The 25,650-nt window shown below is 39.7% G+C and overlaps 1 protein-coding gene and 1 non-coding gene across 2 annotated transcripts in view; both read left to right on the top strand.

The window, feature by feature from the left end:
• The window catches only part of MYO3B (myosin IIIB), a 408,982-nt gene that overhangs the window by 295,142 nt on the left and 88,190 nt on the right, over positions 1–25,650 (top strand). Inside the window, exons 29-30 of the mRNA XM_070476366.1 lie at positions 24,430–24,490; positions 25,457–25,520. Of these exons, the coding sequence (XP_070332467.1) occupies positions 24,430–24,490; positions 25,457–25,520 (125 nt within the window). The remainder of the gene's footprint in view (positions 1–24,429; positions 24,491–25,456; positions 25,521–25,650) is intronic.
• On the top strand, positions 5,853–5,975 carry LOC139038110 (small nucleolar RNA SNORA26). Its single transcript, XR_011491057.1, has one exon. It is a non-coding gene; the product is annotated as a small nucleolar RNA SNORA26 (small nucleolar RNA).

The following is a 25,650-nucleotide window of genomic DNA, read 5'->3' as shown; positions in this document are numbered from 1 at the left end:
GACAGAGTCCTTAATTCTCTTTAACACTCCTTGAACCATCGTGGTCCATTTATGACTGTACTACTCAAAGGGCTGGATCATAAGAAAATGAGGTTGTGTCCTAATGTACATCAAGCTACTGCTTTCTTCAAGAAAGTTTTGCTTCCCGTCCCCCATATATAGTCTCAGCCAAACGAAAACAGAGACTTGGTAACGGATTGAACTGATTTGCATTCTGACCCAAACTCTTCATGACATTGTGAGTGGTGACATTGACAGCCTGGGTCCTCCAGCCACTCTGGTATATTACTCTCTGTGGCTCTCCATGTTTTGTCTGGTGTTGTAGTTGACCATGTGCCAGCAGTTCAGCTTCTCAAGGGCAAAGGCCAAATTTTCCTTCTTCCTGTTTCTAGTACATGCAATGGGTCTCAGTAAATTTGTCAGGCTGACTTCCAAGACCACTCTTCAGAACTCATATTTTTATGAAAGGAATGTTCTCCTTCCTCAATCTTTAAGTGGTGGTAGCACAACAACAGGATCCAGAATAATTCATCAGATAGTGTTTCAGGTCATCCATGCCCTAGGAAAGGTGAGAGCCCATTTTTCCCTCTGTGTTTGATGTTCACCTCAATGCCCTGTGGATCAACCCAGGGACTGAAAGGAAGGAAGTCTTGAGGGGGTCAGGTGGGGCATAATGAGAAGAGAGCTGGGTCATGCCAGTGGTGATGCTTCCAGCAGCAAGTAACAAAACTCAGCAGATTCAAGGATCCCTCAGTGTAACAGGTCTGAAGATAGAAGTTCCAGTGCTGGGCTGGCCACTCAGATATGCGGACACAGCTCCTTCCATTACTTTGCTCTGCTATCCCAGCACATCAGCACTTAGAGGCACAAGGTAGCTGAAGCAGGATGCTAAGGATCCCTTGTTCACATGGTCTTGTTCAAAGAAGGAAGGAAGAGATGGATGTAGAAGGCCTATCCTCAGGAGTCTCTCCCTATTGGTCATGAGGGAGACCTTTCCCAGAACTCCCCAGGACACTCCTCTCATATCTTATCAGATGAAATTTGCAGAGGTGTCTCTGCAAGGGAGAGGAGTCCAGCAAGGGAAGCTGGAAAGGTGAGCATTTTCAGCTTCTGCAGAAGAAAGTAAGAAAGAATAAAGGGATTAGAGAAGCAACCAATAAAGTGTTCTAGAAGAATCCTAAAGAGGTAGTGACGGAACAGATAGGTACAGGGAATGATGGAGGGAAGGCAAAGTCAGAAGGAAGAGTTTATAAGGAAGACCCAGACGTGACAAGAAACACTGTGAGACTAGAATGACAAGGACATATTGAGGACATTGTTCTGATTCACCCAACACTTATGGCAGTGGTGAGGCTTCCCCCCAGTTATCTCACAGAATGCACACACCAGTCTTTTGGATGATGTTCTCTATAAGTCAGCTGAACACAGGAAGACTAGAATGACAAGGACATATTGAGGACATTACTCTGATTCACCCAACACTTATGGCAATGGCGAGGCTTCCTCACAGGTATCTCACAGAATGCACACACCAGTCTTTTGGATGATGTTCTCTGTAAGTCAGCTGAACACAGGGGCGACTACTCAACTAGCTCCCAAATGCTGGACTGGAGACCACCTCTGGGTTGGAGGCATCAGATTTTCCTACCTCTGCCCCAGTTGGTTAGCATGGGGTTCACTCACTATCACAGAGAATAAATGGCAGGTCTAGGGTTTGAGTCTGGATTTCCTATCTCTAATAATAGTAGTAACAACTAATATTTGATACTCATTAACAACTTCCTAGGCACTGTGTTAAAGGATATCGCATGAATGATTCTTTTTAATCCTCATAATAATCCTGTGAAAGAGGTGCGTATTATATAATTTCTGACATTTAGAGAGAACAAGGAACTTGCTGTTGGTGTTACCTAGTCAGTAGAGTGACAGAGTCAAGATTTGAACACAGCTGTAACTCCAGAGCCCATGTTTTTAGCCAGTACATTCTGCTGCCTCTCCAGGCTCCAAATGCCTAGCCCAGGGGTTTTTTTATTTTCTGTTCTCTATAACTGTCATTGCAACAAATCTTGAATTACAGCCAGCTAAGGAGTAAATTCTGATGGGCAACAAACTCTCAGCCTGTAACTGGTGGAGAAAATTCTAGCTCTGAACCTTGGGAGAAAGCTTCTGGCCTCATGGGAATGGTGTTCCCATGGGTACATGGTGGGGCAGCTCACTTGGCTGGGGAGAAAGAAACCTCACGTTGCAAGTCCAAGTCAGTGGTTGGCCTGGTGCTTCTCTGCTCCACTTCCTGTGTAAGCCTGTAACTGTGTACAGTGAATGACAGAATGGAAGTAGTCTTTTATGCCATGGGGCTTTGTTCCCATGATGGTAATCCTCCATTTTAATGCCGATAAGTACAATAGTGAGGATTATGCCCCTTAATTTAATTTGGCCTGCGTATGGCAAAGCTCTCACAAGGCTTTTATTTGACATTCTTTAGCACAGCTAGCCTGTTGTCGTATAAAAAGAAGCCCCTATGAGGGAGGCAGCAGATTGATCATGCTGGTGCAGATGTTTTTACCCAGCAGCTTGTAACACACCCCCAGAGAAGCTTCTTCATCGTGGGCCACTTCAGGCTCAAGAAAGACTGAAACTTCATGACTCAGACAGCTCGAGGGGAGCTGGCACTTTGCAAGAGGGGAAAATGAGCACATATTTCTCCCGTTTGTCATCCTACGGCCCGGGGCTTGAAGCCAATCGGGCTGACCTCAGAATTGATGAGCCAGAGCAACAGCCTTCCCATCAGGACTGACTGTGGGCCAGATTTTCCTGTGGGCTGTGAAGTACAGATTGCCACATATCTTGACAGACTGTGTGTGGGGGTCATTGTAGAAATATGTGGCAATGCTAAGAAGATTCAACAAAACAAAACTTTTCTTTCCATGTCAGTATCCGGAGGAGCTCTCCTTTCCCACCTTTCCTCTCCCACCCTTCAATTCCCATGCTAATTTTCCTCCCACTTTCATTTCACTCACGCAGGGGGCTAGTTGCACATTTCCTGCCCCTGTGGCCAAGCTAGTGCATTAATGCACTAGGAGACACCCCCATCTCCCCATGACACCGGGGCGGTAGGGGGAATATAAGCAGGAGTGAGAGGAGGCAGGGGTGGGGGCCTTCTTTCATGACATGCTTATGATGCTATGTGTTACCTTCTTCCAGTAGAAAATCAGGTGACAGACCTGGGATTGAATCTTAGTTTAACTACAGTAGGTCCCCTGCATACAAACGAGTTCCATTCTGAGAGCACATTCATGAGTCAAGTTTGTTCATTAAGTCAAACACAGTTTGACAGGGAGGGCTTCCCTGGTGGATCAGCGGTAAAGAATCTGCATGCCAGAGCAGGGGATACAGGTTTGATCCCTGGGATGGGAAGATTCCTCTGGAGTAGGAAATGGCAACCCACTTCAGTATTCTTGCCAGGAAAATTCCAAGGACAGAGGAGCCTGGCAGGCTGCAATCCATGGAGTCACAAAGAACTGGACACAACTGAGCATATACACACATGCCCCACTAACACAATCGGGTACATAGGTCTGTACTGTAATAGGTTTATAATACTTTTCATGCACTCTGATCAAGTGGGATTTATCCCAGGGATGCAAGGATTCTTTAATATACACTATCAATCAATATGATATGCCACATTCAGTTCAGTTCAGTTGCTCAGTTGTGTCCAACTCTCTGCGACCCCATGGACTACAGCACGCCAGGCCTCCCTGTCCATCACCAACTCCTAGAGTTTACTCAAACTCCTGTCCATTGAGTTGGTGATACCATCCAACTATCTCATCCTCTGTCGTCCCCTTCCCCTATACCACATTAACAAATTAAAAAGTAAAAATCACGTGATTATCTCAACAGATGCAGAAAAGGTTTTTGACAAAATCCAACACCCATTTATGAACAACAACAACAACAAACTCCAGAAACTGGGCTTAGAGGGAGATCAGTCATGGGTGTTCATTGGAAGGACTGATGTTGAAGCTGAAACTCCAATACTTTGGCCACCTGATGCAAAGAGCTGACTCATTTGATAAAACCCTGATGCTGGGAAAGATTGAGGGTGGGAGGAGAAGGGGATGACAGAGGATGAGATGGTTGGATGGCCTCACCGACTCAATGGACATGAGTTTAGGTAAACTCCGGGAGTTGGTGATGGACAGGGAGGCCTGTGGTGCTGCAGTTCATGGGGTCGCAGAGTCAGACACGACTGAGCGACTGAACTGACTGACTGACTACCTCAACATAATAGAGACCGTATATGGCAAACCTATAGCTAACATCATACTCAATGGTGAAAAGCTGGAAGCATTTTCTCTAAGATCAGGAGCTAGACAAGGAGGTCCACTCTTGCCACTTTTATTCAACATAGTTTTAGACATGTTAGACTCAACACAGTTTTAGGAATCTTAGTCACAGCTATTAGAGTAGAAAAAGAAATAAAATAATCCAAATCAGAAAAGAAAAAGTAAAACTGTTACTGTTTGCAGAGAACATGATATTATACATATAATGATGCTACCAGAAAACTACTAGAGCTCTTCTATGTATTTGGTAAAAAATGCAGGATACAAAATTGATACCCAGAAATCTCTTGTATTTTTATACACTAACAATGAAAGATCAGAAAGAGAGGTTAAGGAAACAATCCCCTTTAACATCACATTAAAAAAATAGAATACCTCAGAATAAACCTACCTAAGGAGGCACAGGACCTGTACTCAGAAAACTATGATACTGATGACAGAAATCAACGATGAAACAAGCAGATGGAGAGACTTACCATGTTCTTGGACAGAAGGAATCAACATTGTCAAAGTGACTATACCATCTAAAACAATCTATAATTCAGTGTAATACCTATCAAATTACCAATGGCATTTTTCATAGAACTAGAACAAAAATTTTTACAACTTGTATGGAAAAACAAAAGACTCCAAATAATCAAAGCAATCTTGATTACTACAAAGTTACAGTAATCGAGACAGTTTGGTACTGGCACAAAAACAGAAATATAGACCAATGGAACAAGATAGAAAGCCCAGAGATAAACCCACATAGCTATGGCCACCTAGTGTACGACAGAGGAGACAAAACAAAAGAAAACACAATCTTTTCAAGAAATAATGCTGGGAAAACTGAACAGCTCCATGTAAAAGAATGAAATTAGAATACTCCCTAACATCATACACAAAAATAAACTCAAAATGGACTAAAGACCTAAATGTAAGGTTGGATACTACTACAAAACTCTTATAGGAAAATCTAAACAGAACACTCATGGACATAAATTGCAGCAAGATATTTTTCAATCCACTGCCTAGAGTAATGAAAATAAAAACAAAAATAAACAAATGGGACCTAATTAAACTTAAAAGCTTTTGTACAGCAAAGGAAACCATAACAAAACAAAAAGACAACCCTCAGAATGGGAGAAAATATTTGCAAACAAAGCAACTGACAAGGGATTAATCTCCAAAATATACAAACAGCTCATGCAGCTCAATATCAAAAAAACAAACAATCCAATCAAAAAATGGGCCAAAGATCTCAATAGACATTTCTCCAAAGAAGACATACAAATGGCCCAAAAACACAGAAAAAAATGCTCAACATCACTAATTATTAGAGAAATTTAAATCAAAACTACAAGATATGACCTCAGAATGGCCATCATCAAAAAAATCTACAAGCAGTATATTCTGGAGAGGTTGTGGCAAAAAGGAAACCCTTCTACACTGTTGGTGGGCATATAAATTGGTACAGCCACTATGGAGAACAGTATAGAGGTTCCTTTAAAAACTAAAAAGATGCACTTTTAAGGCTGACGCAGTGCCTTAAGAGGCTAACACAGGAGGGTAAAGAAAGTTTCCATAAAACCCAGAAAAGAGATTTTTAGAACTCCTCTCTGGATCCTGTCTGGAGTCACAACTGAAAAAAAAAAAACCAAAAACTAAAAAGAGCTACCATATGATCCAGCACCTCTACTCCTGGGCATATATCTGGAGAAAACCGTAATTCAAAAGGATGCATTCAGCCTGATATTCATTGCAGCACTATTTACAATAGCATGCCAATGGAAGCAACCTAAATGTCCATCAACAGAGAAATGGATAAAGAAAACCTGGTACATATATACAATGGAATATTACTCAGCCAAAAAGGAATGACATAAGACATGGCTCGACCTAGAGATTGTCATACAGAAGTAAGTCAAAAGGAGAAAGACAAATAATTGTATAATATCAATTATATATGGAATCTAGAAAAATGGTATAGATGACCTTATTTGCAAAGCATAAACAGTCACAGATGTAGAAAACAAGTTTATCATTAGCAAGGGGGAAGAGAGAGGGGTAAATTGGAACTGACATACATACACTACTGAATGTAAAATAGATAATAGGTAACTGGTGAGAACCTACTGTATGTCACAGGGAGCTCTACTCAATGCTCTTTGGTGACCTAGATGGGAAGGGAATCTAAGAAAAAGTGGATATATGTGTATGTATAACTAAATCACTTTGCTATACAGAAGTAACTAACACAACATTATAAAGCAACTATACTCCAATATCGATTACTAAAAAATTATAAGTTATCTGGGATTAATCTATACAAGATTAGATGCAATCTATACAAAGGAATTAGCATGGTTCTAGACAGAATATATGCCCGATAAAAGATGATGGCAAGCTATTGTTGATCGTGGTGATAGAAGCAGTAGCAATAATAGTGGTAAGAGTAGTGTTTGAAAGGTTCCTGCAAAGCCACTCTTATATGAAGAGTTAAGACCCCTCTGGTTTAGCTCTAGTGAAGTGAAATGAAGTCACTCAGTTGTGTCTGACTTCTTTGCGACCCCATGGACTGTAACCTAACAGGCTCCTCTGTCCAGACAAGAATACTGGAGTGGGTTGCCATTTTCTTCTCCAGGGGATCTTCCCCACCCAGGGATAGAACCCAGGTCGCCTGCATTGCTGGCAGACGCTTTACCATCTGAGCCACGATCTAAAATAAGCCCTGAGGATTCCAGTACTTTAGAACAATGCTCACTCTCAGCTTTAAACTGAGAGCCAAATTTTCTTTTCTGTGTTCCTGGCTTTTACCTCAGGGATAAATCTGAGGTTGATTTTGGGCCCCAGACTCACCCTTATCAATATAGCTAGGTTTCATTGGCAACACCCTCAAATGATAACTTTCAGAGCTTCTTTGATTGTTAGAGCCTTCTTCGAGTTTCTAGATGTTGTTTAAAATAGTAATTGATCACATGTATTTTCAAAACCTTTTTGAAACCAGAAACCTTATCATCAGCTGAAAGGATCTTCAACAAAAAGTCTGTTTTGAATTTTTTCCTTGTGGATTTGCTTATGGCTGTACATAAATATATATCTGAACTTTTTCAGCAAGACTTAAATCATCAGTGATCCTTAAGCAAAGAACTCTTTTAGAAGGACCGTGGATGTCCAGGATGTCAGCAATCAGAGTTCCTTTTATAGGACCAGATTCTCAGGGCCAAAAACCTTTTAAAATATTTGGAATTGTTTGATGGTTTTCAAAATCTTTTGTTTTCCTATTTCTGTGTATTTTTTCATGCTGTTCCTTCTAAATAGAATTCCCTTGCCAGTTCTTTCTTTACCTGTTTGTATTTAACCATCCTTTAAGGGCTCACCCATGAGGCATCTCATGGTGCAGTGCTTTGAAGCAGACTAGAGTCAGGAGAAGAGTAGCCTAGGTGGCAGATCAGAGTGGGCCCTGGCCCAGAGGCAGGATGTATGGGGGGGGTGTGTTGCGGGGTTGGGGGGGGTGGTTCTGGGAAGAGATGTTCAGTGGGATAAGGACTGATTGTGGGTAGGAATGCTGTGATGCAGGAAGAACTACGATAGGGAATCAGGCAGATGGGAGCTGGATATGAGAGACCTTAAAGGCTGCATGATATTGTGGGTATTATTCTGTAAGCCGAAAGATGGACACCCACAGTCATTGGATAGAATATGGTCTGCAGATATATTTTCTTTAACCTGAACAATATCTTTGAAATTCTCTATGTTTCCAATATATAAAAATAGAAATATTTCATATCACAACTCAGAATTCTGATGGCTCCTGAAAGTTGGAGTATCTAGCAGCAATCACTTAGAACTGAGTAGAAGCTGTTTTCCATTGATAGTAACTCACAGTCCTGCTTAGTCCATGCCCTGACCCCGCCAGCATGAGAGTCTGATTCCTGCCCACATGTATTAGGGGCTCTGTGAAGGGAGAGGAAGCAACTTAGGCTACATATTCTGGAGACAGATTGTTTTCTCTTCTCACCCGGGTCCGTGTCCAAGTAGCTCAGTGACAAGTTAAACACTTGTCACTTGGGCAAGTTAAACATATTTCTGATAATGGTATCTGTCTCATATGGCTATTGTGAGAATGAGCCACTGGAAATTTTTAAAGACTACCTAGAATGTAGTAAGTACACAGAAATGTTAGCCATTATTACTATATTCTACATGAGATAATAAACTGCAGCACTGAAACTGTCATTTATTTCTGTATGACTCACTGAATCTAGAATCTAAAATCTTCAGCTATTGTAGGCATAAAATAAAATGAATGGATGAATGGATGAACGAATATACTCTCCTCGAATTTTTATTTCTGTTGGATCTAAAGTTAACTTTCATTACTTTTACTTAAGAAATGCTTCCTATTTACCTTGAGTTTAGCTTGAACACATTAATTAATTTTTGATAAGGTAGGAAGCTGACTTTCTCAAAAGACAACAGTGCTAACAATATAAATGAAGGGAGATGCTGTTAGCACTATGTAATTATTCTGTAGTAGATATACTTTCCTAGCTCAAAAATAAGCCCTGAGTTTGGGAAGATGCTTAATTATGTGTTTTCTTTAAAAGTTTAGGTATTGGCAGGTAGCCATCTATGGTTGATATCTTAAAGATATCAGTTGCCAGAAACCAGCATGTAGTGAACTTAAGCAGAAATGATGTTAGAATGCATGTTTGACTTGGGTTCTCTGACCACCTCCACCGCTATGTGAGATCCACACTTCAAGGCAATATTTCTGTGTCTGGTACCTCAGACAAAGACAAGAGCATGTCCAGAAACAATTTAGACAGTTTGGCATGAGAGCTAGTTTCTGACATGTCCAACACATCTTACAGATAGACGGAGGTTATTCTACCATCCCAGCAACATCTTTAACGTGATCATCCATGGAAAGACTTAATCTGTCCCTAAACATATTTGCCATCAGCAAATGATAAGAACATTAGCAAACAGTGTCTTGAGTTCAGCAAAGTTGACCTGTAGTGTTAGATTCACTTTCTCTCTGGAAAACTTGCACATTTACAGAGAGCTTGGGTCCAGCAACAGTTAGAGAAACATCATCTAAGACTGAATGATATTTTCAAAAGTCTAAAAAGCTGCTTTCTAACTTCATACTGTAAATGTCAAGTAGTTCTCTTCTTTTTTTATAAAAAAGCCTTTTTTTTTTTTTTTAGGATGATAATGCCTGTACTTTTTCTAAAGAAATCTCAACCTCTTTATAATTAAAAAAAAAAGAATTCATTTGAATCAGTTCTAATGAGATGGATGAAACTGGAGCCCATTATAGAGAGTGAAGTAAGCCAGAAAGATAAAGACCATTACAGTATACTAACACATATATATGGAATTTAGAAAGATGCTAATGATAACCCTATATGCAAAACAGAAAAAGAGACTCAGATGTATAGAACAGACTTGTGGACTCTGGGAGAAGGCGAGGGTGGGATGTTTCAAGAGAACAGCATCGAAACATGTATATTATCTAGGGTGAAACAGATCACCAGCCCAGGTTGGATGCATGAGACAAGTGCTCGGGCCTGGTGCACTGGGAAGACCCAGAGGGATCGGGTGGAGAGGGAGGTGGGAGGGGGGACCGGGATGGGGACTACATGTAAATCCATGGCTAATTCATTTCAATGTATGACAAAAACCACTGCAATGATGTAAAGTAATTAGCCTCCAACTAATAAAAATAAATGGAAAAAAAAAAAGAAGAAAAAAAAAGAAATCTCAACCTCTGTCTCCCTTTCCTTCTTTCTCTCTCAATCTCTCTTTCTTTCTTTGTCTCTCTCATTATAGAATTAATACCTCTATCTCTAACATTCTGGTTTCTAACCTAAAGGACAACTTCAGGACAATTTCCAGTAATGACAAAATCTGACAAATTCTTCTGACCATTTTGCCATCCCTTGTTCCCTTCCTGCATTACTCATTCCATGAGTTGAGGAGATTCTAGAAATTCAGCACATTTCTGCTGTCAACTTTTGCTTGTATCCTCATCAGGACCTTTGCTCAGTTCAAGCTCAGAATGAGTTTTTGACAAAAAATACGTTTGCATGTGGGGCTTCCCTGATAGCTCAGTTGGTAAAGAATTCACTTGCAATGCAGGAGATCCAAGTTCAATTCCTGGGTTGGGAAAATCTGCTGGAGAAGGGATAGGCTATCCACTCCAGTATTCATGGGCTTTCCTTGTGGCTCAGCTGGTAAAGAATCCACCTGCAATGCAGGAGTCCTGGGTTTGATCCCTGGGTTGGGAAAATCTGGAGAAGGGAAAGGCCACCCACTCCAGTATTCTGGCCTGGAGAATTGAGGCCGCAAAGAGTCGGACATGACTGAGCAACATTCATTTCACTTACACCTTTGCATATGGAGGCTATTTTGAAAGAAGAGAAACTTGAGAAAAGAAAACTTACTCAAGTTGAAAATATTGCAGGAAACAATATTTGTATAAAAATGAATTCTATATGAAAGCAATTCTTTATGAACAGTTAAAAAAACTGAGACTGTAATCGTCCAGGTTGAAAGAAGATTAACTTTACATGTGTCCACAGCATTTTAAACCTTATTTCATTTTACCCTCTGGATTAGAGGGAAAAAATATTAGTGTTTCAGCTCCAGTTGAAATATTAGTGTTTCAGTTCAGTTTTGTGAACTAAACAGTAGCTTGCTCCTACCTGTAGGACACAAATATGCAAGCATATTTCCCATTAGCATTGCCATGGTTACTTTAAATTCAGAAGGAACCCTAACAAGTGTTTGCCACAGAAGCTGTTGACAGAGGCAATGCCACACTCTCTGTATGCATCTTAGTAACTTCTCAGACTTGTCTCGTTAAAGAGTAGACGTAACTGGAGGAGAGTTGAATTTTTTCTTTCCATCTGAATAGTGTAGGTCAGGGAGACAGAGAGAGAGAGAGTTCTGGTGAAACAGAGCTCCAGCAACTGCTGTGATTGGGAAATTAGATAATAAACAGTCCCTGATACCGAGATTCTAAAGGCCTTAGATCAACACAGTGTGGAGAGGCAGGCAGGAGTAGCCTTCCACGCTCTGGCCCAGACCCTCCCTGGAGAGCTCTTTGTGTCAACAAGAACAGCTAGAGCTCCTGGCCGGCTCCCAGCACTCAGAATGGGGCTATCATTTTTGTTTGCTTTGCAAATATCTTAATGGGAAGTGGTTCAACACCACCTATGGGTTAATCTGAGAGGCTCTGCTTGGCAGCTGTTAGCTCTGAGAACCACATGGCCATTCTCCGATGGAGGGAGTCGGGCTGACTGTTAACTGCCCAGTGCCAGGTTGAGGCATCTTCTTTGCTTATTGGATTTACTGACTGGCAGGAAGCACCTTGTTGTCTTTTATTTTTAGTTTCTTTCTCCTGGGAGGGTAAGGATGCTATTCTCAGATTCAATTGTGCTTTTCCCTCTAGGGCAAAATGGTTGTTTGAATTAGTTTCACTAGCAGGTGATATATTTTTTTCACCCAAACTTATTCTCATAGGATCTGAAATATAATAGTAAAAGTGGTGTGGTGGTGATGGAGATGCTAGTACTGTTGCAGGAAGAAGGATCTTGTATGTTAGCCTTGGGGGGAGGGCTAACAGCCTTGTCTTCACCTGGGATCTCAAGAGTTGAATAGATACTGAATTTCTTCAGAATCCCTGCTCTACTGCTCCCTCAGTTGCCTCTTCTCTGCCTAAATTCGGGTTTTACTTGTCTCGACCCATGGGAACGCTTCCTTTGGTGACTTGGCCAACTCATGTCTTTCTGGATCTGTGTCAGCTGACATTGGCACAAATGAGTCCTTTATGCTTTCCTCCCTGGATTTTAGGCAGGGTTAGATGCTTTTCACAATGCAGGTTAGGAAAGTTTCTAAACTAATGACAGAATTATAGGCAATTATTGCCCCATTTGTAAAAATGCAAAAAGCTTAGATGACCCTGCAAATCCTGGTACTAATGTCCAGCTGCCCACAGGAACAGTGCAGCCTTGCTTCTAAGTACCGTTTCCTTTCCTGGAGGTTTCCACACCTATTTGTAGGGTTGCCTAGTGGTTGAGAGCAGGGACCCTGGAGTCCACTAGACTTGCTACTACTAAGGGTAAGATCTTGATGAACTTACTTATTTTCTCAGAGTCTCTGTCTCCTTATCTTTAAATGGAATGTAAAATTGACATAATGATTGCCTCACAAGGTCATGAAAGTTAAATGAGACAACTTATACAAATCACACGGCATCTCATCTGATGTACAAAAGCACTCATAAATAGTAGTAATAAGGAGAGTTATTGGGGTTTTTTGGAGGAATTCACCTTTCTTTGTGTACTCCTTAGTATTATACGTTCCTTTCTGAAGTCCTTGTTTTGAAGTCTGTTACTCCCAACCCATTAAAATTAAACCAAATTGAGGACAACTTCACTATCAAAGTAAATAATGATAAAAGAATATAATACATTGAATAATGTAAGAATTCATGAATCCACATTGATAGAAGGAAGAAGGAAATGAAGGAACAAAAGAGGCAGAGGAAGGAAGGGAGGCAGGGGAGGAAGGAAGGGAGGTGGGGAAGGAAGAAACAGAGTAAGCTTTTCCTTGCAGTCAAATGTGAAACACCTGTGAAAAGAATGATGAAGGCAGAAAATCACCATTGGCAGCTATCAAAATAATCATTGTTTGTTTCAGACAGGAATCTTCCATAGATGCTAAAACTAATAGGCTTAAGGGGTAACAGTGTTTTAGAAGAAATCTTCATAAGATGCTCATTAGTTTCAAAAGAACAGTGGGAGAAACCTGGCAGACACCACCTTAACCAAGTGATGAGAGTTAGTATCACCAGTAATCAGACAGTTGACAGCACATGCCTCCTGATAGGATGCACTGAAAACAACATCACTTCAGTGGATTTCCAGCAAAATATGCATAACTTGAATTTAATCATGAAGAAATAGCAGACAAACCAAGCAAAAGGACTTATTCCAAAATGACTGACCTGTGGGCTTCAAAATCAAATGCAAAGTGTGACTGAGGAAGTGTTCCAGGTAAAAGGAGATTAAAGGAACATGACAACTGAATACAATGTACGATCCAAAATTTTCTGTGGAAGACATAATTGAGACAATTGGCAAAATCTGAATGTAATCTATACAATGGGTAATAGCATTGTAGTAATATTAATTTCCTGACTTTGAGCCTTGCACTATAGTCATATAGGAGAATACCCTTGCTTTTAAGAAACATGCACTGAAGTATTTAGGGGTAAAGGAGTATCAGGTACAACTGACTCTTAGATGATTTGGAAAAAAATTTATGTATTTGTGTATGTGTGTGGTTATCAGTATACATGTACTAAGAGAAAGTCGGAGACACAAAGAGAGGATAAAGCAGATGTACACATTATAATATCTGGAGAATCTGCTGAGGAATATACAGAATTCCATACACTATTGTGTCTTTTTCCTAAATATGAAGTTGAGTTAAATTAAAATGTTAAAATGAAAAAAAGAGACAGTACTACTTCCCTCTTCTAGACAGGGCAGTCCATCAGCCACTTTCTCTTTAGAAACTGATCCCTCTCCATCCGCACCTACACGTCTGTCCACATCAGCATGGCACTGCTAGATATCTGTCCTCGAGCTTCTCTGCTTTGACCTCACTGACTAGTCAGCACCCCACACACACAGTCTTGTTCAGACTTTTTCACCTCATTTTTCAACACTTCCTAGTGATGCCCCTTCCTTCCTCTGTCTGTGGGTCCCGTCACTTCAAGCCATGCTCATCCTGCTCTGCGTTTCCACGCTTCTTGCTTCTCTCTCCTCAAACTGAGCACTGCTTTCAGAACTAAGGGAGGAAAATGGGATAAATATTATCTTTGAGGGCTGCACTGGTGACAGGAGCATCATCCAACAAATGTGGCTGTTAGACCCGTCTCTCCCTCTAACTCACTTGAACACATTATATCAGCCCCTGGGCCTCAGTTTCCCCACTTACAATGTGAAAAAAAGTGTAGGGAATGGTCTCTGAAGTTTGCTTTGCCTCTACAAGTCTTTAAAGTGCTAAGACTATAACTTAACCCACAAGTTACCTATGACCCCACCCAAAGAAGAGAGGAAGGTTACAGAATGAAAGCCATTCCAGATACTTTTCACTGTCATTCTCTATCCTGTGGAGCCTGAAGTGTCCATGTTCAGGGACTTGTCTTGCAGAACTGCAATAAGGATAACATTACTGAGTGTGTGTTTTATTTCTAAATTCTAACCATATACATATCTCAATTTAACCCTTTTAAAACTCTGTTATCTTATATTTTTATTTTATTCTTCCAGAAAGGACAAGTTAATCTTTTTGCCCCAGTTTGGCAAGATTTTTATTTGTTTTGCTGATGAAGAAGCTGAGGTGCTGATTTGCCCAAGTTAGAGTTGCCCTATTTGGCAGATAAAGATACAGGATACCCACTGATATTTTAATTTTATGTAAAAAACAGATTGCTTTTTAACATAAGTATGTCCCATGAAGTATCTGAAAATTTTTATAGTGAAAGAACTATTCATCTATATCTGGAATTCAAATTTAACTGGGTATCCTATATTTTATATAACAGCGCTAGCCTAAGTGATTTGGAACTAATGTATCATGAATATGTGTGTATATATCAAGTGTGCTGCTAAACTTTTACCAAGTGTTTACATTAGTCCTCGACCCCAAGGTGCCATAACATATAAAGGTTTTTTTACCCACTAGGAGCTTTTCATTGACAACACTTTCAAAGATGTGAATTCTTTTTTTTAACTAGTGTTAGGCGCTCAGCCATGTCTGACTAGTTGTGACCTCATGGACTGTAGCCCACCAGACTCCTCTGTCCATGAAATTCTCCAGGCAAGAATATTGGAGTGGGTTGCCATTCCCTTCTTTAGAAGATCTTCCCAACCCAGGGGTCAAACCCAGGTCTCCCACACTACAGGCAGACTCTTTACTGTCTGAACCACCAGGGAAATATATTTATTTACTAAGATCTTTACTTATATATCACCTTCTGTACCCACTTAATCTAAAATTGCAGACCCTGCCTCCAACACTTCTTTTACCCCTTCTTTGCTTTAATTTTCTTCTTTGGCTCTTACTTCTGTTTAACATGCTAACATATTTACTTATTTTTTCATTTATTGTCTACTTTCCCTGCTAGAAATATAGATTCTTAGGAGCAGAGGCATTTTAGATTTCCTGTCCACATCTGTATCCCCCAAAACAGTAGGAGATAAGTTAAAGGGGCTCAATAAATATTTGTGGAATAAATGAGTGAGAGGCTGTTCAGGACCTTATATTGTTCAATGTAGTATCTATTGTTATTACAATCATACAGAATCTCAAAGCTTGCCACCAAATTGGAGCCTTGAGTGTGGCATAAATGTTTATAATCTTAATATTAGCCCATAGACATAAGGTGAGTAAAAGATCAGCAGGTCAGGGTTTAAGAGTTATCTCCAGACCTAGTTTAATTTAATCTGCCCCCTAGCATGTTTTTTATAGTTACATGTTTGTCACCCCAGGTGTCATTTATCAAGATCCCAGATATGATTGAGTGAATATCTGGAATAGTCCAGTAACAAAATGGCACTGCAGGCTGAGAGCACAGGCTCTGTGTCCAAGAGATCTGGGTTTGTATCTGCAGATCTAGGTGCCTCCAGGGCAGGCTCCTCAAAAAGCCTAAGCTTCAACTGTGAAGCGGAGACCCTGGTAGGATCCATATTGCTCGTATAGGTGTGGCAATTGAATGGCCAGCTCTTCTGGCTGTGCTGGGGCCCTCAGCCCATGGCACTAAAGCCCTTTGGGTCCTGTGTTCTTCCTCACGCCTTATATCTAACTCCATCCCCAAGCCTGAGGTCGGATTTTCTCATGGCTGCCTTGATTGCTGACAAAGAATTGGAGTCAGCTTTATGGGTTACTCTGTGTTGAGTGTTCTTTTTCTTCCCCACCCCCCCAATAAGACAAGAATTCTCAGCAGAATGAAGAAAATCTTCTGCTCTTACATTTGACTTTACACAGTGACAGCTGCCTCTAATAAAATAGTAAAGGAGAAAAAAATAAAAAATGAGAATACAAAAGTGGCAAATTAAGGTTGTATGGGCTCATGCTTGGGGAAAAGCAATGAGGCAGACAAATATGATCAAATTTAAAGGGCTCAGTGGGATTTGGGAAATTAGCATAAGTACATAAACTACTAGTGCTAACTTGGAGCAATGGCATCATGAAACATTTCTCAGCCTTTTTGAGCCCTTTTTTGAATTTCTCCTTGAGCCATGTTCTAAAATTTAGAATGTGTCCAAGAGCTAACAAATATCCATATACTTAAGCATAATTTGCATATTCAACTTATTGAGTAATGACACTGACTTGGGGTAAGATACAGTGCATGCATTCAAAACAGCAAAGTTAACAAGTAGCAAACCCAATGAAAAAAAATAATACAAAAGCTGTGATCATTCCTTTTTGTTTCCTTTTTTCCTACTGTAGTGGTGATCTTATTTTGTATGATTATTCTTTTCATTTCTCCTATGCTTTTTGTATTTCCTTCATATCATATATTAAAGCCCAGGGATAATGTTTTCTCTCTTCAGAATCAAGAAATGTCAATTAAAATAAAAATGAGTTACCTTTTTTTTTTTAACTTAAGAGGTAAGCAAAGATGAAAAGGACTGATAATACCCAGTGCTGATGATATGACAAGTGGGGCCTTTCATACTTTTAATAGTTATGAGTGATAATTTTTGTTACTTTTTAAAGGAGAATTTGATGATACAATTCAAAAGCTTTAAAATAGAAAATTTGTTCATCATTTAAGCTAATAGCTTTAAATTAAATTTATCCTAATCAAAAATTGGAAAAGTTTTGGATATTAAATTGGATATACTCATAACTATATGCACATATCCTTAATGACCCATTATTTACCAGGTGGTTCTAGTGGTAGCTTCCCTGGTGGCTCAGATGGTAAAGCATCTGCCTACAACGCGGGAGACCCAGGTTCAATCCCTGATTGGAACGATCTCCTGGAGAAGGAAATGGCAAGGCATTCCAGTATTCTTGCCTGGAAAATCCCATGGATGGAGGAGCCTGTTAGGCTACAGTCCATGGGGTTGCAAACAGTCAGACACGACTGAGCACCTTCACTTTCACTTTCACTTTTCTAGTGGTAAAGAATCCATCTGCCAGTGCTGGAGACAAAAGAGACGCAGGTTCAATAACTGGGTTGGGAAGATTCCCTGGAGTAGGAAATGGCAACCCACTCCAGTATTCTTACCTGGGAGGTCCCATGGACAGAGGAACCTGGGGGCTACAGTCCATGAGATCACAAAGAGTCAGACATGACTGAGTAACTGAGCACATATATAATGTCATAAAACTGAAAACAAATATCCAAAAATAAGAGATTACTTACATCACTTGTGATACCAACCAGTGTAGTATTGTACAGCCATAAATATGACATAGGTGTACTACATAAATGTTATATTGTATTCCACATAAATATGTGGGAAGATGCTCATAATACAAAAAGTAAGTTATAATGGCAAATATATCATGAGCCATTTTTTTTAATGTATATTATATACATAGAAAAGCATCTGAAAATATAGGAAGCAAGATATTATATCTGGGTGTGGATATTCTTCCATTTCTTTATTTTCTTCTCCTTGAACATCTGTATTTTATACAGTACAACAGTGAATATATATTTTTAATCAAAAAACCTTTAATCAGAAAGAGGGAAAACAGGAAACATTTTGCCACCAGTTCGTTTAGTCATTTACTTTGGGGAGAAAGTCAGATATTGCTGTACTTTCATTGATTAGTAATTGGTGAATATTCAGACCACTTGGGAGTTGAGAGCATTTTCATCAAATAAAAACTAGAGAAGAAAAGATAAAACTGATGAGCACAGCAATAGGAACAGCTCTGATATCTCAAAAGCCAAGTGTATTATGGTACTTGCTCTTTGCTTTCTCTCCCTTGATCAAAATTTGATAAAGCTCACCTTCAATAGATGATTTTCAGACATTTTTAATTGGTCAGGATGTAGTACCAGATAAGTCACTTACAGAACCAAGTTTTCAGTATGGTTATGCTCAGTAGACTGTGGAAATACACCAAGGGCCTCCAACTCTGCCCCAAGTGGGAGAGGTGGCCGGGGTGGGGATGAGGCAGGAAAGACTCATCAGAGGAGCCAACACCAGAGCTAAAGGGTAAGGATGCAATGGCCTGGTGGTCAAGGGAGAAGATGACATTGCAGATAAAAGCACAGAAATATGAATACAACCCTGGGGAGATTTAGCATGTGCTTGGCAAATATTTATTGTGGTGGTGGTGGTGAATAGAAAACAACCCAGCATTCTAGAAATCTTAACTTTCCAGTTTTTGTAATAAACATGCATTAACTTATACACTTTGGGTGCCTTCCAACTTAATAATTTGTGTTCTTAAAACATTATCCTCCAATATTCTGTGCTTTCAAAGCTGTTTAAATATGTAAGCAGTAAGAATATGCAATGAAACCTAGCTGATATAATTCAGGAAACAGTTAATACATAGTTGATACAATTTTGGTAGATTCAGATCTGGGTGTTGTTTCACGTTTATACCCTCAGCCCTTTGAGGAATGGACTGTTTACATTCCATATAAGAACTAAACAAGAATTCTTGAGTTGCCATTTGGGTTCAGCTTATGGACAGCTCATATAAAAGCCTTGTTAGCACTCAGGTTAGCATGGGATCTTTTACAAAGGGCAGTGTCCTCTTCTCTGATACATCCCTTAAATGTCTTAATTTACCTTCAGAACTGAAATCATTTCTCAAGGTGTTTATGTTTTCTATTATCTTTCATAGTAATAACTTCCAGAAGGAAAATTGTTTGACTTATTTGTCTGAAGTGTGCTTCCCTCAAGATTCATGGGTCTCCTACTGTGTTAAAATATCTTAGTCTGAGCATAATTTTGGCAGAGTGGATTGATTGCTGCTTCTTAGAAAAAAGAAATTGACCTCTTCATATTAAAAACTCCATGTACAAAAGGTTTTTTCTCAGAGTTATCAAAGAGGCAGGAACAAATTTGCTTGGTTATGCTGATTAGCCTTTCTCCCAGGGCTACCAAGTAAGACAAGAGGTTCCAGGAACTATTCCCAAATCTGAAGACAGTAGGAAGCTAAGAAAAATCTACCCACAATGAATAACTGCCATCTTATTCAGAGATTGCAGGAATTAAGGTTATTCAACCTTAATTTCAAAATAAGCTGCTTTAAAATAGAATATGCTTGTAAGTGAATGACTAATTTTTTCATTAGTGAACAACTAGTGGGTTTCTCAGTTCTAGACACCATTCTACATTATAATTGATATAAGACACAATCTTGCAAGTTTTATCAAAATTAATAAAAACTGCACAAAGAAATTTAAATGAAATCTAGAAAATGGCAAGTCAAAGAGTAGCCAGCAGGTCTCTATTCCTTTCTAAGAAAAAAGTGATTGATTCTAACCCTAAAGTTGAAAAAGGCCAGTTGTAAGACCAGCCTGATTGGTCAGATCCTCCAAGAGCACCCTGCTTCCTTTGTTTTCCTTCTAATGTATACTTTGGTCTGCAGAGTATAACAATGAACTAGTCAGGGGGAAAGTTTGGTCCAGATTATTGTACTCACTGTAAAGTCACACAATAGCATTCTACTTTTCAAATATGACTCTTTTGAGTTTGGTTAGTACAACTCAGCTCCTAAAAATACATTGCCCCTCAAAGAACTGGCAGACTGATTTTTGGAGGCTGCAAAGCTGAGACCCAGTTTTGGACCAAGGTGACTTCACCTAGTGCTGCCAGCCCAGCATGACAAAGCCAGCTGGCCTCATGGATCTTTGCTGCACAACAGAGATGCTGTGGCATTCTCAGCAGCCATGTGCTCGAGAGCCAGCCTTCACCCTGCCTCTCATCCGGTTGCATTGGGATTGGTTTAAGAAAAGAGAATTAGATTTGAGTTTGTTTGGGGGGCTTATTCAAGGGAGAGACCGAGCAGAAGGGTTTTCAATGGTGACAGAGTTTTCATCTCCCCAAGAACCCACAATTCAATGAATTGACTGCAGTAAAGCAGTGGAATGGCCAAGCCCTTGAGGCAGTCTGCTTGAGACTTCAGTCATGGCTTCTGAGAGGGTACAGGAGCCCTGGAAATATGCAGTGGATCATTTCCAGAGACACGACTACCTCCTATTCACCACCCTTTGATAACCAAATGGACTGCCTCTATCACTTAGCGTCAGATCACTGAGGCTGAGAACAATGTGTTATTTCAAAAAATTTCTCCCACAGGTTCAAAATACCATGCTTTAAAATAAATAATTTGTTATTATCATCTAATACCAATCAAAATTTCCTAGTTTTTTGAAGAATTGTCCTTCATACCTGTTTGTCCAAGTCAGGATCTAATGTAGGACATTACATTATATCAAGTTGTTATGTCCCCTAAATTTCTATTAATATATAAGACTCCCCTTTTTCATGACAGTGATTTGTTGGAAGAATGAACCAGTTATCCCATAAAATAACTCATCTTCTATGTTTGCCTGCTTGATTTTTTGCAGTCCTAGTTTTCCCCCTCTCTACTGTGTTTTAGATAGACTATACATTAGATCTAAAAGCTTTGATTAAAGTTAAATTTTTAACTAAATGAAAAAATATAAGTATCCTGGGTGATGTTGAATATTTCATATATTGTCTCACATCACAAGACAGTATTGTGTGGGCATTAGTGGTGCTAAGATTGGCACTGAATTGAGGTGGTATAAATATCCAATATGCAGTTCCCGTACTCTCCTTGTGACCTAAAGAAGGAATCTGTATGGTGGTGCTTTGGCACCATATTGCACGTCCTATTCACCATCAACCATTTGTCTGTCATTTTATCAGTAATTGATAATTTGTATCTGAATAAGTAATTACCCTTTGGAGTCTCCTTTTTATGTAGGCAGGTTTTACGCTGCACTGTTTACTAGTTATGGCATTTAAACAAGTCATTAGCTTGAAAGTGAAAATTACTCAGTTGTGTCCAACTCTTTGCGACCCCATGGACTATACTCCAGGCCAGAATGCTGGAGTGAGTAGCCTTTCCCTTCTCCAGGGGATCTGCCCAACCCAGAGATTGAGCCCAGGTCTCTCGCATCACAGATGGATTCTTTACCAGCTGAGCCACCAGGGAGTCATTAGCTTCTTGATCCTTAATTCCCTCACCTGTAAAATGGGTATAAAAATAGAACTAATCCACATGGTTGTTGAAAGTATTAGATGAAATAACCATGTATCCATGCTTTGACCATGGTGGCATGTATGCAGGCAATAAGTATTGACTGTGTTTTGGTGATGACAACTTGCAAAGTGTTATCCATTTGCTGCCAGGTTCAAGTCCCTGAGGCAAATGACAAGATATCTGATAAAATTGCTGCAAAAGAGTTGAGGCAGTTATAGACTTTTGAAGAAAAGTGACTTATACCCTTTGTTTTTTTTTTTTTTTCTTTTAAGGCGTATTGGAAGTTGTTTCAAATAAGGGCTGCTCAGATTAGTGTTTTCTAAGATGTGTTGTGAGAACCAGGGCCTCAACATGCCCCAGTGAAGGGAGGCTTCCATTGTCAGGATAATGTCTGGGAAATGCTGCCTGTTCTCTCCTACTCTTGAGATTTCATTGTGCATATTATTAAGTTAAAGATTCTGGAAATCTTCTTAGGAAAGAAACCTGCTTAACTTTGTTTAATCAAGTATTTTCTAATCTGTTTGCTTTTGGACACTACTCATCCTACCTTTGCCTTTTAAAACCAAGTAACACATGTAAAAATTATATTGAGATGCGTTAGATCCTCCCAAAGGTTTGAATGACAAGGTAGTCAAACTGATGAGCCAACCCTCAGTGTATTGTTGGAAGGTATGTGCACTGACCTTTGGGTCCTGAAAATACTTGCAAACTAGAGGAGTTAAAAGGTTTCATTCTTTTGTTGGGGCAGGAAAGGCAGAAATTGGAGACCCCATGGTAATTCAACAGCCAAATTCTCTTCCTTAGATTTTCTCCAGAGCGCACCAGGACTCCTGGGAGACCTGAATCCACCTCTCTATACGTGTCCCACTGCCACTGGGACCTGCCTAACCTGACAGGAATGAGTTCCATGGGCCCAAGGGCATGGGGGTGTCATTCTTCAGAGGAAGAGCAGAGTATTTGGAGTCAGACTAACAGGGGTCAGTGTCTTAGCTCTGCCAGGTATGTGCCATGATCCCTGGGCAGACCTCTTACCCTCTCTGATCTAGTTTCTTTATCTGTATAATACAGGCAATTAAAGCACTTAGCTCAAATGGCTGTGAAATCCTTATTAGCTATATAAACACATTTTTCAAATATGAAAACTATACAAGTGCTAGTTAATTTAATTTTAACGTAAAGGGTATTCTTCATGGTCCGTATTTTGGGAGTCCACTAGTCATCCTTTTACTCATTCAACTTGTGAAATATTTATTGAGCACTTATAGTATACTAGGTACAGGGTTAAGTGCTGATACAGAGTACATAATAAAGCAGACCATGTCCCTACCTTCTTGGAATCTAACATTCTATAGTGGGAGACATATGACAAACAAGTATATATACAAATAAATATATCAACATAGTTTCCTCTCCACAGATATTGATATGGTATTTTTAGATGTGTATATTGCTTATAACCTGGAGTAGGAAATGGCCACCTACTCCTGTATTCTTGCCTGAAAAACTCCATGAACAGAGAAGTCTGACGGGCTACAGTCCATAGAGTGGCAAAGAGTTGGATATGACTGAGCACTTACATACATTGCTTATAATCTATATACAGATGTAGTTTTGAAGGTAATACTAATGAACCATGCACAGAAATTCAGAAAATGAAATGCTCAGCTTAAATAAACAATAAGATTTTTAAGATAGAACTAGGAGAGTCCTTAGGAATAGCTTATTTCAATCCCCTCATTTTATAGATGAGGAAAACTAGAACCCAGAATACCATAGAAATTTACCCAATCGAATGTGTGTAAATGTGCATGCCTGTGTGTATGTGTAAGAGAGACAGAGACACCCAGAGAGAAAGGATGGATTTTGAAGCAGGACTTAGATATCCAGACTTCCCTTAGCCTAGTCAGTGCTTTCCATACTCCTGGCTACCATCTGAAAGGAATTGTAAGAGCCAGTTTTAGCAGCGAGTGAGTTATAATCATCACACTCTTAAACATTAAAGAATAATAATTTCTCCTGTTTTTTGGCTGTAATGTGCAGCATACGAGATCTTCATTCTCCTACTAGGAATCTAACCCATGCCCCCTGCAGTGGAAGTGCAGAGTCTCAACTACTGGACTGCCAAGGAAGACCCTCATCACACTTTTATATCATGTGTTCCAATTTCTGGATTTTTTATACAAGTTGATTTTTCTAAACTTTGCTCCATGAAACAGTATTTAAATAGATGTTAATTATCACTTTTTAAATTTCTTGCTCAAAGTAATTTAGGGAACTGAATTCTCCCCCCACACACACCCCATATTAGAAACCCTTAAATGCATATTGTGATTGTGAAAGATCATTCTGCAGTAAGGAAACCTCTTAAACTACACACATCTTAGCATTCCTCAAACTTGTTTGACTAAAAGATCTATTTTGAATTATTTAACAATGTGATTAAGGTGCTGGATTGGAAGTTCAGCCTTAGCATCATGGTTGGCTACTTGGTAATGTTTGTGAACATCCAGTAGTAAAGTAGATTAAATCACACGATTTTAAACAGGGCAGTTTCTTGGGTCTTAGGATCTCAGGCTGACTGTGGGTGTATGAGCCGCACCTGACAGGATACATTTCCTTAAGTTGCCCATGTCCTTCTAACCAAGGATTGGAATGGAATACAATAGATGCTTAATGAGAGTTTGTTCTGATCCATCTTTGGAGGAAAGCAATCCTCTGTAAGTTTTTTTTTTAATTATAGTTTTCAAGCCTTCTAAAAATATTATTATAATTATTATTATATTTTTATTTTTAGGCATTCACAAGCCCAGAGTTCTTCCAAAGGGTGTGATGTCTTCGCAGGACACTCAAATAAGGTAGCTGGACATCCTTGACTCTGAAGTAACTGTCTATCCTTATTATAGACTCGTCCAAGTCTGTGGTCATGGTGCCTGTCTGTGGCTGCTTGGTTGAGCCATCCAGACATGAACTGTTAGTGATATTTTGAAGGCTTTGAAACAAAAGCCCAGCTTGCTTAAGAATTTTGGTTCAGCAGAGAGACAGGGAGGAACAGTGAAGAGAGAATCAAAAGCCTGGAAATTTGCTGCTGAGAATAAATGCTAGCTGATCCCTGAGGTGGTTCGTCTGTGCACTCCACTCTCTACAGATGTTAGAGCCTCTTTTTGAGTAAGGACCTGAGGTTCTTTGGTAGCACTTTGATATCCTGCTCGAATTCAATATGTGAAATGGAGGCGTCTCTCTGTGACTTGGAGCCCACAGCAGGCTTTGAAGTCTGATCCAATTTTTGCTGCCTACTATTTGATGTTGAAAGGATGAAATGAAGAAAATGTACAGTTTTTGCCAGTAACTCTGCTGAGCATATGTAAGATTAAAAAAACAAAATCCTTTGGATGATGTACTTAGAAATGTTAAGTAGATTAATACCTTCCTATAGGTTTTCTTTTTTCTTTCTCAGGGATAAAAATTAAGTATAGGAGAAAAGCAGCACAAGCTGTTTTCCTACAGACTGTAATTAATCTACAAGGGGGCTAGGTTGGCTTGTTCAGAGGAAGAAATAAATGGATGAGGCAAAGGTGTTGAGACTTTGCAGTTAATTGCCCCAAGGAGAGGCCCTCCACTCAATTCTACTGTAAGGCGTGAGCAACTCACCACATGACCCCAATGTACTTAAATTTTTCCCTGGTACGATTGAAGTTCAGGGTCCGTTAGTTAAATGGAAGCCAAGTTCTTAAGGCTGCCTCATCAGAGGATAAAAATAATAGTTATTTTACTGGGTCTTTCTGAAGCACTCAGTTTCTGGGACTGATTCTCTGTCTTCTCAGATATGCCATGCTGCTCCAGATTGCCCAGGACTGAGTCCCTCGAGGGGAGCCCCTGCAAAATCTGGTAAGAAGAACATTTTGAATGGCAAGCTATTTCTACTATTTGCATGCTTGTGTACTTTTTAATGAGTTGTTTAGACAGGACTGTGTAGAAGGCAGTACTCTGATACTGGTATGGGCTAATGTTAGCAGAA

The sequence above is a fragment of the Odocoileus virginianus genome, chromosome 13, assembly GCF_023699985.2.
Source record: "Odocoileus virginianus isolate 20LAN1187 ecotype Illinois chromosome 13, Ovbor_1.2, whole genome shotgun sequence".
Lineage (NCBI taxonomy): Eukaryota > Metazoa > Chordata > Mammalia > Artiodactyla > Cervidae > Odocoileus > Odocoileus virginianus.
The sequence above is the reverse complement of the archived record's forward strand: the minus strand, read 5'-3'. Positions and strand labels throughout refer to the sequence as shown.